A 13,835-nucleotide genomic window follows, 5' to 3' on the forward strand; every position below is an offset into this window, starting at 1 on the left:
ATATATATATATATATATATATATATATATATATAGAGAGAGAGAGAGAGAGAGAGAGAGAGAGTCAGTGATAGATTGACAAACAGCCTTACGCGTTACACAGATTCAGAGATGCTTATATTTATATATACAGAGATATTCTTGCCTTGTAGTAAAGATCCAAAGATGAACCAGAAGCTCTCCCTGAACGAAATCGAAGGATAATCCTTTTTCTTACGCATGCCCAGTTTCTCCAGGAAGTACAGTATTACACTGACGACAATAAATGCCCCGAATGTGCATATCCAAACAGGTGGCGAGAGGGGGTTGAGGAACTCAAAATATGATGTTTCTAGTTTAGTTTTCTTCATGATTACACTAATGTAGCGAGTCATAAAAGGTTTAGTGAAATCCACTGCCTCCTCGCGCTGTGAATTAATGCTGAGGGGCGATACTGTCATAGTGGCGTTCTAAAATAAAGAGAAGACATTAATCATTTAGTGAAGTGAGAAAAAGATGAGGCAGAACGTGAGATATTTACATAGATAAACGAAGTGAGGGTTAAACAAGAAATATTAGCTAGAAAAATTTGATAGCCATCAAAATAACAAATTAAATGGAATAAAAAGATGTAAAATAAATATTAGGGTTACCGAAAAGTAATCTCATATTTCATGTCATGAACTCAAATGAGCATAAAACATATCGTTCATATATTTATTCATTCAAAATATAAGGGCCTCGTAAGCAGCAAAATACGGCCCACAAATCAGGTTCTTTAAAGTGAAAAGTTTTTGGTGTGCCTTTTCCACATCCATTATTCTTCTACATGTCTTTCCTCTTGTAGAATGCTGAAGTGACCAGAATGGTGCTAGGTGTTAACAGTAGGGAGTTGGAGGTAGAGCTTCCCAGCCTAATGAATATATTTTTGCACGGATTATTTTCGCTGAATGTGGGCTTGTATTATCATGTTACAGAACGATTACATTTCTGTTAACTGGAGTTCACGAAGTATGCACTTCACTTTTCTGTACACTTACTCAATCTGTTGATGAACTTGTAAAGTGAACCCGGCTTTATTAAGCTCTCAGAATAAGTACCAGACATTTTGACACAGTTTTTACTGTGTCACTATAGAGCATAGTTCATCTTTCTGGTCGAAACCCAACTAAATGATCGAAATAACCGATTTCGCATCTGCTGAAGCATCGTTGGCATTTTCAAACACTCGCACCATCAAGATATACATTACATATTTTTCTCTTGTACTTGTGGAATTTTTGCACAAAGGAAATTAGTAAAGCATGCCATACCCAATATGCAGCTTACTTAAGTTATTGTCTCCCAACAGGAAAACTGTAATTGTTATAAAATATGACGGAGGGTAATAGAACTCCTGCAAGGTAAAGTGCCCTGATGCTCAGTCAATGCACATAATTGTGTACATACATACTGACAGTCAGCGTAAACGGCCAAATGTGGTGGTCGTGATACCCGTAAACCGTCGACGGTTTCAGCTTTTACTCCGAAGCCTCTTCAGTAGGGTCGGCAAAACTCGTCCGATTCCGGATAAGATCGCTTCCTGTATATATGTCTACACCATAGAAATCTATGGATAATTTATGGAATCGCTAAAGTGTATACAAATAATTAAATTAGGCAGCGGTTTAGCAATGTATGAGAGCACTTTAGCTCTTATTTCTAGCATTTTAGGTGTTCTAACACAATGTCATATTTAATGGCAATTATAGTTTCCCTCTGTGTGTGTGTGTGTGTAATATTTTGGACTAATAGGTATACATATATACATACATACATACATACATACATGCATACATACATACATACATACATACATGCATACATACATGCATCGTGTGTCCACATTAATATTTAATCATTAAATCCATGCTCGTTGGTTGACTTCAAAGACACCTTTGATTGGCTTGTTATACCAAAACTATCGTTGGTATAGTGTCAAAAATGTTTTCTTGAAAAACGAATATTCTTTTCGGTACCTCTGATAGAATAGAATTTACAATACAAAATGTGCAAGAATACTGCATAGAGTACATAATCTATACAATTAAACGATTTAAATGAACGATTGATGTACTTAATTTTACTCTCTATTTTAAAGTCTTTCTGTGTTTGAATCAACGTATATCCTGTATTCAACTGACCCATCTCCAGACAATAAATCTATAGCAAATGTGGTCTCTAGCCTCAAGCATTTACGATGGAGTGGTATTTGATATTGAGTGGTATTGGATTGGAAATAGGCCCGTGTCGTCAGCACTTTTCTAAAGGATCACAACCACGAGAGGACCAGTAACGAGTCAACGAGGGAATTTCTACGGAATCCATCGCCATGCTAGAAATAATAGCAGTTAAATATTCCTCAACTTCCTCCATTGCGTCTTATATGACAAGACATTTAAAAAATATAGTGATTATACTTAAAAGACTGGATGGTCATTATCTGAATTCTATTCATCACAAGTCTCCCCAACTAGGGTTGACTTCTAGCTAAACAATAATACAGACTAACGGGATACTCATCAAATATTCAAAGTTGTTTCTGCTAATGATAATTATAACGGTTAATCATTTGGCCCTTTAGCTCCTACTTACAAATAGGTGGATTGAACTATTGAGAATAAGTGTAATGCCAGTATCAATATACAAACCGCTATCCTCTTGCTTGGTTGCACAGTATCCTATTCATTCGATTTATGAAACTCTCACTAAATCGATAGGATTGTCTATTTCACTTTATCGTATTCAGATATTTCTTCTCAAAGCACATCAGTATACATCACACTTCGACTTTCATCAGTAATCTGTCTACTTAACAGTTTACAGATAAAAAATTATCTATTTGACAGTTTGCTAAGACAGCCTTTTAATCAAAATTATTTAACAATCAATGTTCAGTCAGTAAATTATGTCCTAGCTTCCTCTCTAGCTAGGCTTCTGCACCTATAAACGAGCCAGATATTTCAAACTAACTCGATGCACCATCATTATTTCTGTCAATTACTCTGATATGTCGCACTCTGGGCTCTGTTTTAAATACTTTATCTTGTCTTACTTTCTCTGAATTACAACCCATTGAAAACCTGGAAACGTTCAAGAAGATATACTAATCTTATATTCTAGCATTAAAACTTTTTTCTAATAACAAATAAGATGTAAATCCAGTCTATAAATAGATTAGTCAATTAAACTATAATCATATAACTAGGGAATTCCACGGTTATCTTGAAAGTTATAAAATTAGCAGAAGTTTATGCAGAACTATCATAATTTCTCATGAAAGTTATCAATTGTTGAAGCAATTGATGCTTTAGATAATGTAAATAACATGTAGACTGTATTGAAAGGTCAGTCTTTACACTTGTCGCTTCTTCCAACTCGTGAAGTGAACGTGCTCGAGGAAATGTTACGCACGATTTTCTTGAGAAACACCTGATCCACTCTTGTTTCTTTTTTATTAAGATTTTGTTATGAAAATTATTAAAAATGTTTTCTAAGAATAATGTATATAAGGAAAAGTTTAAGTAATCTTAACTCTAAAAGGAAATTGAAGACATGATCTATTTATATCATTATTCTATTAGACTACACAAAAAACGCTTTAACAAATCATAACACGATAAACTACGATACATGGGGAAAGTGGAGCTGGCTGAACTTAAACCTACACTAGTAATGAATGAAGTATAATAGTTTGCTCTCCGTGTTATGATTCCCATCAAAATATATCAGTTACATATATTAAATTTAATTTTAAATATTGATTTTCCAGTCAATAAATCTATAAGTCACTTCTTTGATTCCATTTCATTGTTTAACAGCCAATTGTTTACAGAGACAATAAATGTTGTGTGTGTAACTGTTTAAGCATTCCATTTCATCCCACGGTTAAAGCATTACATACGTAGACAGTAACAGAATAGTGTAATACATTTCATATGAAAGCAGTATTTTATCTGCACTAGAAGGTGGGAATTGTTATGATAAGCTCCTCAATCGCATTGCGTCATGTGATAGAATAAATTAAGGTCGCACGTGAAAGTGTTCACTCGGAACAAAGCTACATGGAATAGGAAGAAATATTGTTTATCATTAGATAAACAATATATCATAGATACTTGTGGTCGTAAAACAGACTTTATCTTTTGACTTCCATGATATCATCAGTATTTTGACACATATGTGAAAGAGATATGTTTTACTTGATAAAATGTTTATCATAGAGGTGAGCACAATGCAAGCGACATCCGCAAGTTTCAATATCTGATAACCGTTTTACGTCTCTCATGTGCTGTTTACCTAAGCATAGCTATCATGGGTTTTCTTTGTTGCTATCGTCAGGAGATAAAACTTACATACTTTATCAGAAATAGGAAACGATACGATTTCTTTTGTTGACAAGCGCAGAAGATTCCGACGATCCAGGTTCACCTCTCTGACGAATCTGTTTATTTCATTTATGTCACTAATGCCTTTCTACAAAAGTCCCTCTCAATCGAATATGAACACCGCAGTAAAGGAACTGTTTGTTAAAATTTTCAAGATCACCACAACAAGGTAAATAACTCTAAGCACTCTTTCTACTATAAGCACAACGCCTGAAAATTTTTTGAGAAAGGACCTAGTCTATTACATCCACCCAAGGATGAAAGTCAACGTCGATCTCAGCGGAGATTGATTTCAGAACTAAACATTTCGTCCGATCCGCTAACTATTCTGCCAGCTTGCTGCATTAACAATAATTATAATAGCAAAATATTCTGTTCTACTCTAGGCACAAGGCCCGAAATTTTGGGGGGAGGGGGCTTGTCGATTAGATCGACCCTAGTACGCAACTGGTACTTAAATTATCGACCCCGATGGATGAAATGTAAAGTCGACCTCGTCGGAATTTGAACTCAGAACATAAAGACAGACGAAATACCGCTAACGTTCCTGTCAGCTCGCCGCCTTATATCACAATAGTAATAATAATAATAATAATAATAATAATAATAATAATAATAATAATAATAATAATAATAATAATAATAATTTAATTATTTATGTCTTACTTTAGCAACAAGAACATTAACAGTAACAAATACAAAGATATTCATAAAGGAAATAAAAATGCCGCAAAAATAAATGAAGCCAATATATAAAAAGCAAGATTATATCATAATTACCCCAGCAAGGACTTCGCCAATCATTCCATTCCAGTCTCCGTTGTCCATTTTAGCGCCAAAGTTTCCGTCGCCAACGAGATACAAATCATATTCAAAACCCAAGCGTTTCGATACGACATCCATTAAATCAACCGCGAAACCTCTAAACCGGTCGTTTCCGTATCGTTTTTCGTAATCGTCTTTATACATAGTGAATGGCTTTTCCTGGAAAAAAATTTCAAGCTTGACTGTGTGTAAGTACGCACGCATATGGACATGTACAACCATAGATATTTACAATTGGTGTTAGGAAAAGCGGAATAATTTGAACAAATTAAAGTATACCCAATATCTGAAACAGAAAGAATATCTAACATAGTATAAACTTGATTGCTTCTCATTAATTCAAGTCACTTCACTTTAGTCAGCACCACATCACCGAAGCCCACAAGAAACTCGGAGTAACAGTAAGATAGTATACTTTAATATATACATTATTTCTGCTCTGTCATAGCGAGATAAATAACCGTACGTTAGAACTCAATATTCTTATAATCATCGTCCTCTGCGAGCACCGACACGTCAAGTAACAGTAATACCTTCACTCGGACCAGAAGACAGCAACAGAAGTGCAGAATAAAGTGCTAATTATAAATGTCAAAAGAATACGAACTAATATCTAAATCCATTGGCTTACATGTGTACGAAATTAAAACCATGCATAGTAATGAATATTGTCTCATTCAAATTCAATTCCCTTAGTCAGAGCCTCGATGAATATGATTATTTGACAAAAAACAAAAAAAAAAAAATTAAAAAACTGAGAGTAAACAAGTAAGATTTTAAACTCTAATAACATTTTTGCATTTACCACAAGGAAGGAGAGTGAAAAATCATTAAAATAACAACTTACAAAACCTGTATATTTTCATGCAAAATATATTACAAAAATCACTTATGAAACTGTTTACAAGAGGTCTTGCTTCAAATTTTGTACAATGCCAACAACTTGGCGGAGGAGTTACATCGATTACATCGATCCCAATTCTCAACTGGTACTAACTTTATCGACCCTAAAAGATGAAAGCAAAATCGATCTCGGCGGAATTTGAACTCAGAAGGTAAAGTCGAAGGAAATGCCGCAATACATTTCGTCCGGCCTGCTAATGCTTCTACCAGCTTACCGCCTTATAGTTATTGTAGTAACATTAATATCAATGTTTTCTTCAGTCTTTGTCAAAACTTCTTACATTTTCACGAGGGGCTATGGTCGGCTACATTTTCCTGGTAATTATGTTGAGAAAAAAAAAAAAAGATTTGTACTCTGTAAGTAACATGACGCAACTAAATACTGAAAGCCCGACATTGTATCATTACTGTAAATATACGGAATGGAATAAAATCACAGTAATGATTAATTCATTACATTACTCAAAGCAGACATAAATGTATTGTATAGACTCATAAAGATTATGAGAAAACCTCGAGCGTAAAAGGAGGCAAAAACTAAATATACTTATATATATTTCCAGGTTCGAACTTCCTAACTTTCTATTTAAAGAAATATTCTGGAGGAAATGACATAGTCGATATGATGCACCAGAGTACTTCCCTGGAATTATAAAAATAACTTACCAAGATAGAGACCACTTTCACTCTGCGTCCCTTTAAAGGAAACATATATGTGATATTCGGATGGATTTTACGTTGATACACATGAAACTGTTTGGAAGTAGTAGAATTCCAGATTGCAATCTGAAAATATATGTAACAAATAAATATTAAGAGAAAAAAATTTGAGGGAAATAACCATAGAAATATTAAATCAGGTAACTAATTAGTCTTGTATTGAAAAAGTAAAAATATCTCATTCATCAATGAATAATTAGATTTTCAAATTATACATGTTACTTGAATTATTACATACATGTAACCTAAGTTATATACATACTATTGAATACTTTGCTGCTTAAGTTATCATATATTTGGCTCCAGCTGCTACATATATCCTTTCTACTAAAGACACAAGGCCTGAAATTTCACGAGAGGGGCTAGTCGATTACACCGACCCCAGTGAAACACAGGTACTTAATTTATCGACGCCGAAAGATTGAAAAGCAAAGTCGACCTCGGCAGAATTTGAACTCAGAACGTAAAGAGGGATAAATACCGTTATGCATTTTCCCGGTATGCTAACAATTTTGCCAGTGCGCCACCTTACAGCTACCACGTATATGTCACTTCTACTACCATGCACATTGCTTCAATTCGCAAAAACATACAACTTCAGTTGTTATATACATATTGACCCCTACATATAATTTGTCACATTAGGGGAAATTACATGCAGGCATATACTCCTTAAGAAGAAACTCAGTCTCAAAGTTAGTAAAGATCAAAAATGTTCACACACGAGTAGAATGTTTAAAATATGAATTGAGTGATTACATGTTGTAGAATCGCATTACTGAAGGAGATACACATTTTATAAGAAAGTTTAAAATACCGCTCAAGGCGTCTGCTATGTATTAAGGTGATGGCTTTTGCTCCAAGGTATTGTATATACTATAGTACGCTAGGCGTTCTGAAAAGAAATTGGCTTTTATATATCCTCGAGAAAACATATTAAAGAGAATGAAATACTTACTTTTTGTGTCATTTCCCCAAAAACTGCTGTAAAGTATAGATTAATACCTTTTCTTTTCCCTCTTTTGCTTAAGTGCATACATCCAGTTTCCAAATGTTTCTTAAACTGAAAGCAAAGCAAAAGCAAGTTGTTTTGAAAATACTGAGAAAAACTACAGAAGAAAGGACAGATCGGAAACAAATTTGTTTGCAGAGAACTCGTGTGCACTCATTTCAAATATATACCAAGACCACACACACACACACACACACACACACACACACACACACACACACACACACACACACACACACACACACACACACACACACACACAAACACGCACTATATTTGGCCTAACAGACTTTTTAGTTGAGTTCATTTATGGACTGTTGGTTGACAACTGAAGCTTCTAAACGTTGATTATAGTATATTCTTATAATTGTTGTTACCCTGGATTGTGCTAGTAAATGTTCAAACATGATTACGTTAGCAAATGTTTGAACAGAAACTTTGAGATAATGCGATTTTCGAGTATGGAAAACAAAGTGTGGGAATTCAGTCTGTAAGCAGGAGAGTAAATATATACAGAAGTTTTAAATGTTCGCTCTATGACTCTGCATACTTTTAATGTGAGTTTTAAAGAAGCTTTGTTTTTTACAAATAGGATATTTCTCTAGGGCTGACACACTCACGTACGTGCGTACATACTCGTATTTTGATACGAATACATTGATGTTGCAAAATAATTGAAGTCATAATGATACATAAAATGACGTGAATGATTGACCACTTTTTACGTTTTTTCTCAATCTCAGTCCTTCAAATGATTTTCTTTGATCGACTGAGCACAAAATCCCTTTATTATTAACGCTGAACTGTATCCTGTGACATTGTAACATTTATATATGTCCTAAAGTAATTAACATCATGAACGATTACTTGCAAGAGATGAAAATTAAAAGTTGATTGCTGTTTCAATTCGCCGCGAGCTTACATGATCCTCGATGGTGTACACCAATCATGCATACATATTTTAATCGATAAAATCCTCATTAAAGAAACAAGAATGACATCATAGGCTTTAGTTCGTCAGATGGATATTCTGTCAAATTCAATCAGGAGTATTATAATTGTTCAATCAGCGGAACTACTTTCTGAGTTTTACGCAAACACATTAAATAGTTTAAGTTGATTCAGCTTGTCATTATGTGCGACCCCCCCCCCAAAAAAAAAACACTATACATTCGCATTGGAGGGATGCTAAATTGGACGGGCTTCAATTTAGTTTCCGTTGAAGCACTTCTACTACAGTCTTTGAAACTAAGTTATTGTAGCGAAGTCTTGCCTACAGCTTTCCACTATGGAGTCGAATGTGAAATCTCTGGTTACAAACAAAATTACTGAAATATTTAATCATCTCTGAGCCCAAATTTTTACAGAGTTGTGTACATGCATAATCACAAATAGTGACATAGAAAATTACAGAAGCTGACACGTTCACCCCTACACAGACACAGTTACACTCATATATAATCAATTACAGCATTATCATTTTTAACGTTACCTTCTGTAGTTTCCGTTTAGTTTTCTCCCTCATTTCCTCGATGTTAGGATATCGTTTCAATGATATAGATGCGTTCTTCAGCATTTCAACTATATCTGAAACCACTGCCCGTGGATAACTTTTAGTGTTACTCAAGGTATCATCACTATGACCCTCTCTTAACGGTAAATAACTGAGAACAGTGAAATTGGTGTTCATGGCCACAAAGGAACGTAGGGTTGAGCTTATATAACCATCCTGATAAGGAAAAGAATAACATCATATTATAACAGAAACATATATAGACATATAGACACACATAAACAGATATATACATATATAACTTCCACATACATAAAAAATACATGATATTATTATATTTATGATATTGTTGAAACTCACAAATTTCACAAATCGTTTCTATGAGCCGTACGTAATCGAACTTAGGATGAAAGTAAAACAATTGCAACAACAAAAATGTATTTAAAGACTGCAAAGTGCATTTTGATGGAGAAAAATGGTAAATGTCTTTGGCTTAGTGACTAGAGCATACTTTTAGAATATAAGGAGGACGTTGGATTGATCGTATGAACGGTAGCGAAAATGAAATAGTCATTTCCAAAGAAAATTTTAATAATATTAAATAAAAATATTAAAAAAAAAAAATCGATGCATTACGAAATAATTATTAATGCATTGCTAGTTTTGGCAGATGTGAACTGCAATAAAAATAGCAACATATAATCAACTTGGAAAAACAAATTAAAATTAATATACGTGTGCTGAAGCTTGAATTTTAAAGCATAAGCGTGAGAGAAGAATGGGAGAAAGAAAGAGAGAGAGAGAGAGAGAGAGAGAGAGAGAGAGAGAGAGAGAGAGAGAGAGAGAGAGAGAGAGAGAGAGAGAGAGAGATAGAGAGAGGGAGAAAGAGAGAGGAAGAGAGAGAGAGAGAGACACACACATTGCGTGGAGATTAGACATATGTTGAGCGCTGACATCATTTCTCGCTTAATTTTAACAAAATGAATACATTCGAAACTTACATGCATGTGTTTATGTGTAAAAGAAAAACATGGAAATGATCAAGCACACCAAAACATGTATGACAAAGAAGACCTGCATCATGGAAACGTTTAACATCAATTGACAGAAATTTTAAAAACAATTAAAAGTTATAACAAAATAAATTATAATAAAAATATGTTAGTTAAATATAACAGATGATAAACAGTATTAATTTATGGAACGATAATTGACAGTCAAAAAGTTCAAATTCGTACGCTTTATCATATTCGCCTCATATGGTAGATAAACAAGGAACCTATTCCAAACGTCTGGTAACATGCATTTATCTAGGAGTGCCTATAAAAGACGGAAGATGGCAGAATCGTTAGAGCGTCGGGAAAAATGCTTTACGTTGTTTCTTCTGACACTATACATTCTGAGTTCAAATTCCTCCGCGGCCAACTTTGCCTCTCATCACCCCGTGGTTGATAAAATAAAGAATAGTCAAATACAACGGACGAGTGAGAGAACTACAGTAAGAGCCGTACATGTAAGAGTTTGATTTTCCCAAAATCTAAGCCGGGTTTTTACATGTTCTAAATGTATTTAGAAATATTTGTTAAAAACCTATTTTCCGGAGTTGCTGAACGAATTCTCTTGCATGTAGAGTTTGTTTTCAAATGTTTTGTTAATTTGGTATATGTATCATATAGATCCTATTTTGTTATTAGTTTGCACTTTTTCCCTGCTCAAACGCTTGTCATTAAGGTGTAATATGTTGAGATCTGTACAAATACAAGTTGGAATTTTTCATTTTCCTTCATTTCGGAATGTCTTTTTACATTCAATTACCTTCAACGTAATCAGTTTAACTTTTTCACCAAAGTTGAATGTTGGGTTAACCAACTAAAATTCCCCGGCTCTACAGTTCTATATTTAAGAGATAAGGAATTATGTACATTATTTACATTTAACGAATATTTGTCCTCATCTTGTTTGTTGTTAACACAATGTTTCAGCTGACATACCCTCTAGACTTCATCAGGTGTCTTGGGGGAAATTTCGAACCTGGGTTCTTATTCCTAAGGTATTTTTCGATGTTATTATTATTATTATTCAGGTCACTGCTTGGAGTTGAACTCAAAGTCTTGGGGTTAATAGCCCACGCTCTCAACCACAACGCCATATGCCCGTAGGCAATTTTAGAGTGAATTTTGGGACTTATAAATCTAATATTTTCCTATGCTTCCTTAACACCGGTTCCCATGTGCTACTCATATCTACACTCAGTCTGTTTAGGAGGTCGTTGTGTCCTAGCATATATGCTACTTCTTTTAGTTTTCGTATTTTCCAGTGGTGTTCTCTGCCTATTATTTTAACTTCATTCTAGAGGGAGAGGTGGTCTCCATTTTTCTATACATGATCAGCTATACCCGATTTATCAGTGTCTTCTCGTGTCACAGCTTTGCGATGTTTGTCTACTCTTATTCTGAGGGGGCGACATGTTTCGCCTTTGCATAACCTAACACAGCTGCATGGGATGGAGTACACATAGTCTTTGGTCATATTCTCTTCTATTGGTGGTTTTAATAGGAGGGGATATTTGCGAAGTGTTGTATTACTTTTGAAAACTATGCTGATGTCACATGGCCCGCATATCTCTTGTATATTTTCGGAGAAGCTTTTCACACATGTGAAAGCCCTGTCCGAAAAGATACATATGGCGCAGTGGATAAGAGCGCGGGCTACTAGACCCAAGATTCCGAGTTCGATTCCAGGCAGTGAATTGGATAACAACAACAACAACAATAACAATAATAATAATAATAATAACATCGAAAAATAACTTAGGAATGAGAACCCAGGTTCGAAATTTCCCCAAGACATCGGATGAAGGCTGGAGGGTATATCAGCCGAAACGTTTTGTTAACAACAAAGATGAGAACAAATATCCGTCAAAAGTAAATAATGTCCCTGGTTCTAATTTTAAATAAGTTTCTAGGTCTCATAGTGCATCTATGCAATTGTTCTGCTCCGAGTCTTTATAACTGGGTGCGACTGTTTGGAAGGTAGCTTCATCCACAGCTACATAATACATACATACATACATACATATGTATAAATATTTTATAATTATAAACATAATTATAATTAGGGGTCAGCTAATTACTTCACCACGCACCGAATTTAGAAATAGGAGTTAAAATTCCTTTTCTGCTACCATAAAGATCTCCCAGATAGTTATACACTTTTTTACGTAGGCAAAAAGAAAAAAAATAACGAATCCACACAACTCAGATTAGCTACATACGCGTTTCGTGATTAAAGTAAAGTTATATTTACTCACTTAATTCGCCTCATCAGTGCAGCAGTTCAAATATAAATTTGAGAGTGCTAGGATTAAATATGTACACAATCGAGCGTCATCGCATAACTGATATCCGACCAACACTTCCAGAAATATACAGCCGAGTGTGAACACATATTTATCCTTAATACCCACGTTTATGTTACGAGCAATCCCGCATATATATGTGTGTGTGTGTTTCAGGAATTCATCTGCGTGTTTGTCTATCTGTCAGTCTGATTAACAATCAGTCTGTCATTCTGAATATAACTAGTATGTTAAACATCACACGAGAAAAAATGTTTCAGTTATTCCAATGATATATCCTTGCGGGAAGTAAACAAATGCCTCATGTTAATTTGCCATTGAACTCAAATCAGAAATTAAGACAATGGCAAAAACAAAGATTCTCTTGAATTGGCATGCCACTGAAATAACCCTCCCCCCCCCATCTCTGAATGTTGAGAGGTAAAGGTGTAACTGCAAAAATATTATTTCTCCCACCATAAACATCATTATCAGAACAGTTTTCCAACCTTCAGGAGAGTGGCGTAGCTGTGTACAAAAAGAGGAAATAATATTCATGGCCTACTTTCATTCGCATAATTTATACAAAATCGAGCTGAGGGAAATAACGGAGTGGTATGAAGACGGACAACAAATACGAATTAAATATATTTAATTAAAAACCATATAAGACAAATATTTGATTTATTACTTTATTGAAATTATCTTCCATCAACAGAAAATTAAACAAATGCCTAGTTATAAATAAATAAGTATATGTATATATGTGTGTATGTGTACCATGTTGTTATAGCTGCCATTTTCTCATTTGTATTTCTATATGTAAGTATGTCAGTGTTGTGCGCATACACACACACACACACACACACACACACACGTATATATGATTATAAGCACACTTATGTGTTTTTATGTAGAAGAAAATTGCAATTGAAACAAAATTTCATTTTATGTATATTTTTAATAGACACAGATATACACACACATGCATACATATTCATATATCTATTCATATACATATGTAGCTGACTATGCGTATATTTATTTACATATATGTATACACAAATGTAAATATATATGAATAATATATATACAGCCATGCTAATATACATACATATA

At 34.3% G+C, this 13,835-nt stretch overlaps 1 protein-coding gene across 1 annotated transcript in view; it reads right to left on the reverse strand.

Annotated features, from left to right (window-relative positions):
- The window catches only part of LOC106868155 (glutamate receptor ionotropic, kainate 2), a 243,872-nt gene that overhangs the window by 29,176 nt on the left and 200,861 nt on the right, over positions 1 to 13,835 (reverse strand). Inside the window, exons 6-10 of the mRNA XM_014913291.2 lie at positions 9,359 to 9,595; positions 7,813 to 7,917; positions 6,801 to 6,920; positions 5,187 to 5,390; positions 146 to 449 (exon numbers count right to left, since the gene is read on the reverse strand). Coding sequence (XP_014768777.1) covers positions 146 to 449; positions 5,187 to 5,390; positions 6,801 to 6,920; positions 7,813 to 7,917; positions 9,359 to 9,595 — 970 coding nt within the window. The remainder of the gene's footprint in view (positions 1 to 145; positions 450 to 5,186; positions 5,391 to 6,800; positions 6,921 to 7,812; positions 7,918 to 9,358; positions 9,596 to 13,835) is intronic.

The sequence above is a fragment of the Octopus bimaculoides genome, chromosome 13, assembly GCF_001194135.2.
Source record: "Octopus bimaculoides isolate UCB-OBI-ISO-001 chromosome 13, ASM119413v2, whole genome shotgun sequence".
Taxonomy (NCBI): domain Eukaryota; kingdom Metazoa; phylum Mollusca; class Cephalopoda; order Octopoda; family Octopodidae; genus Octopus; species Octopus bimaculoides.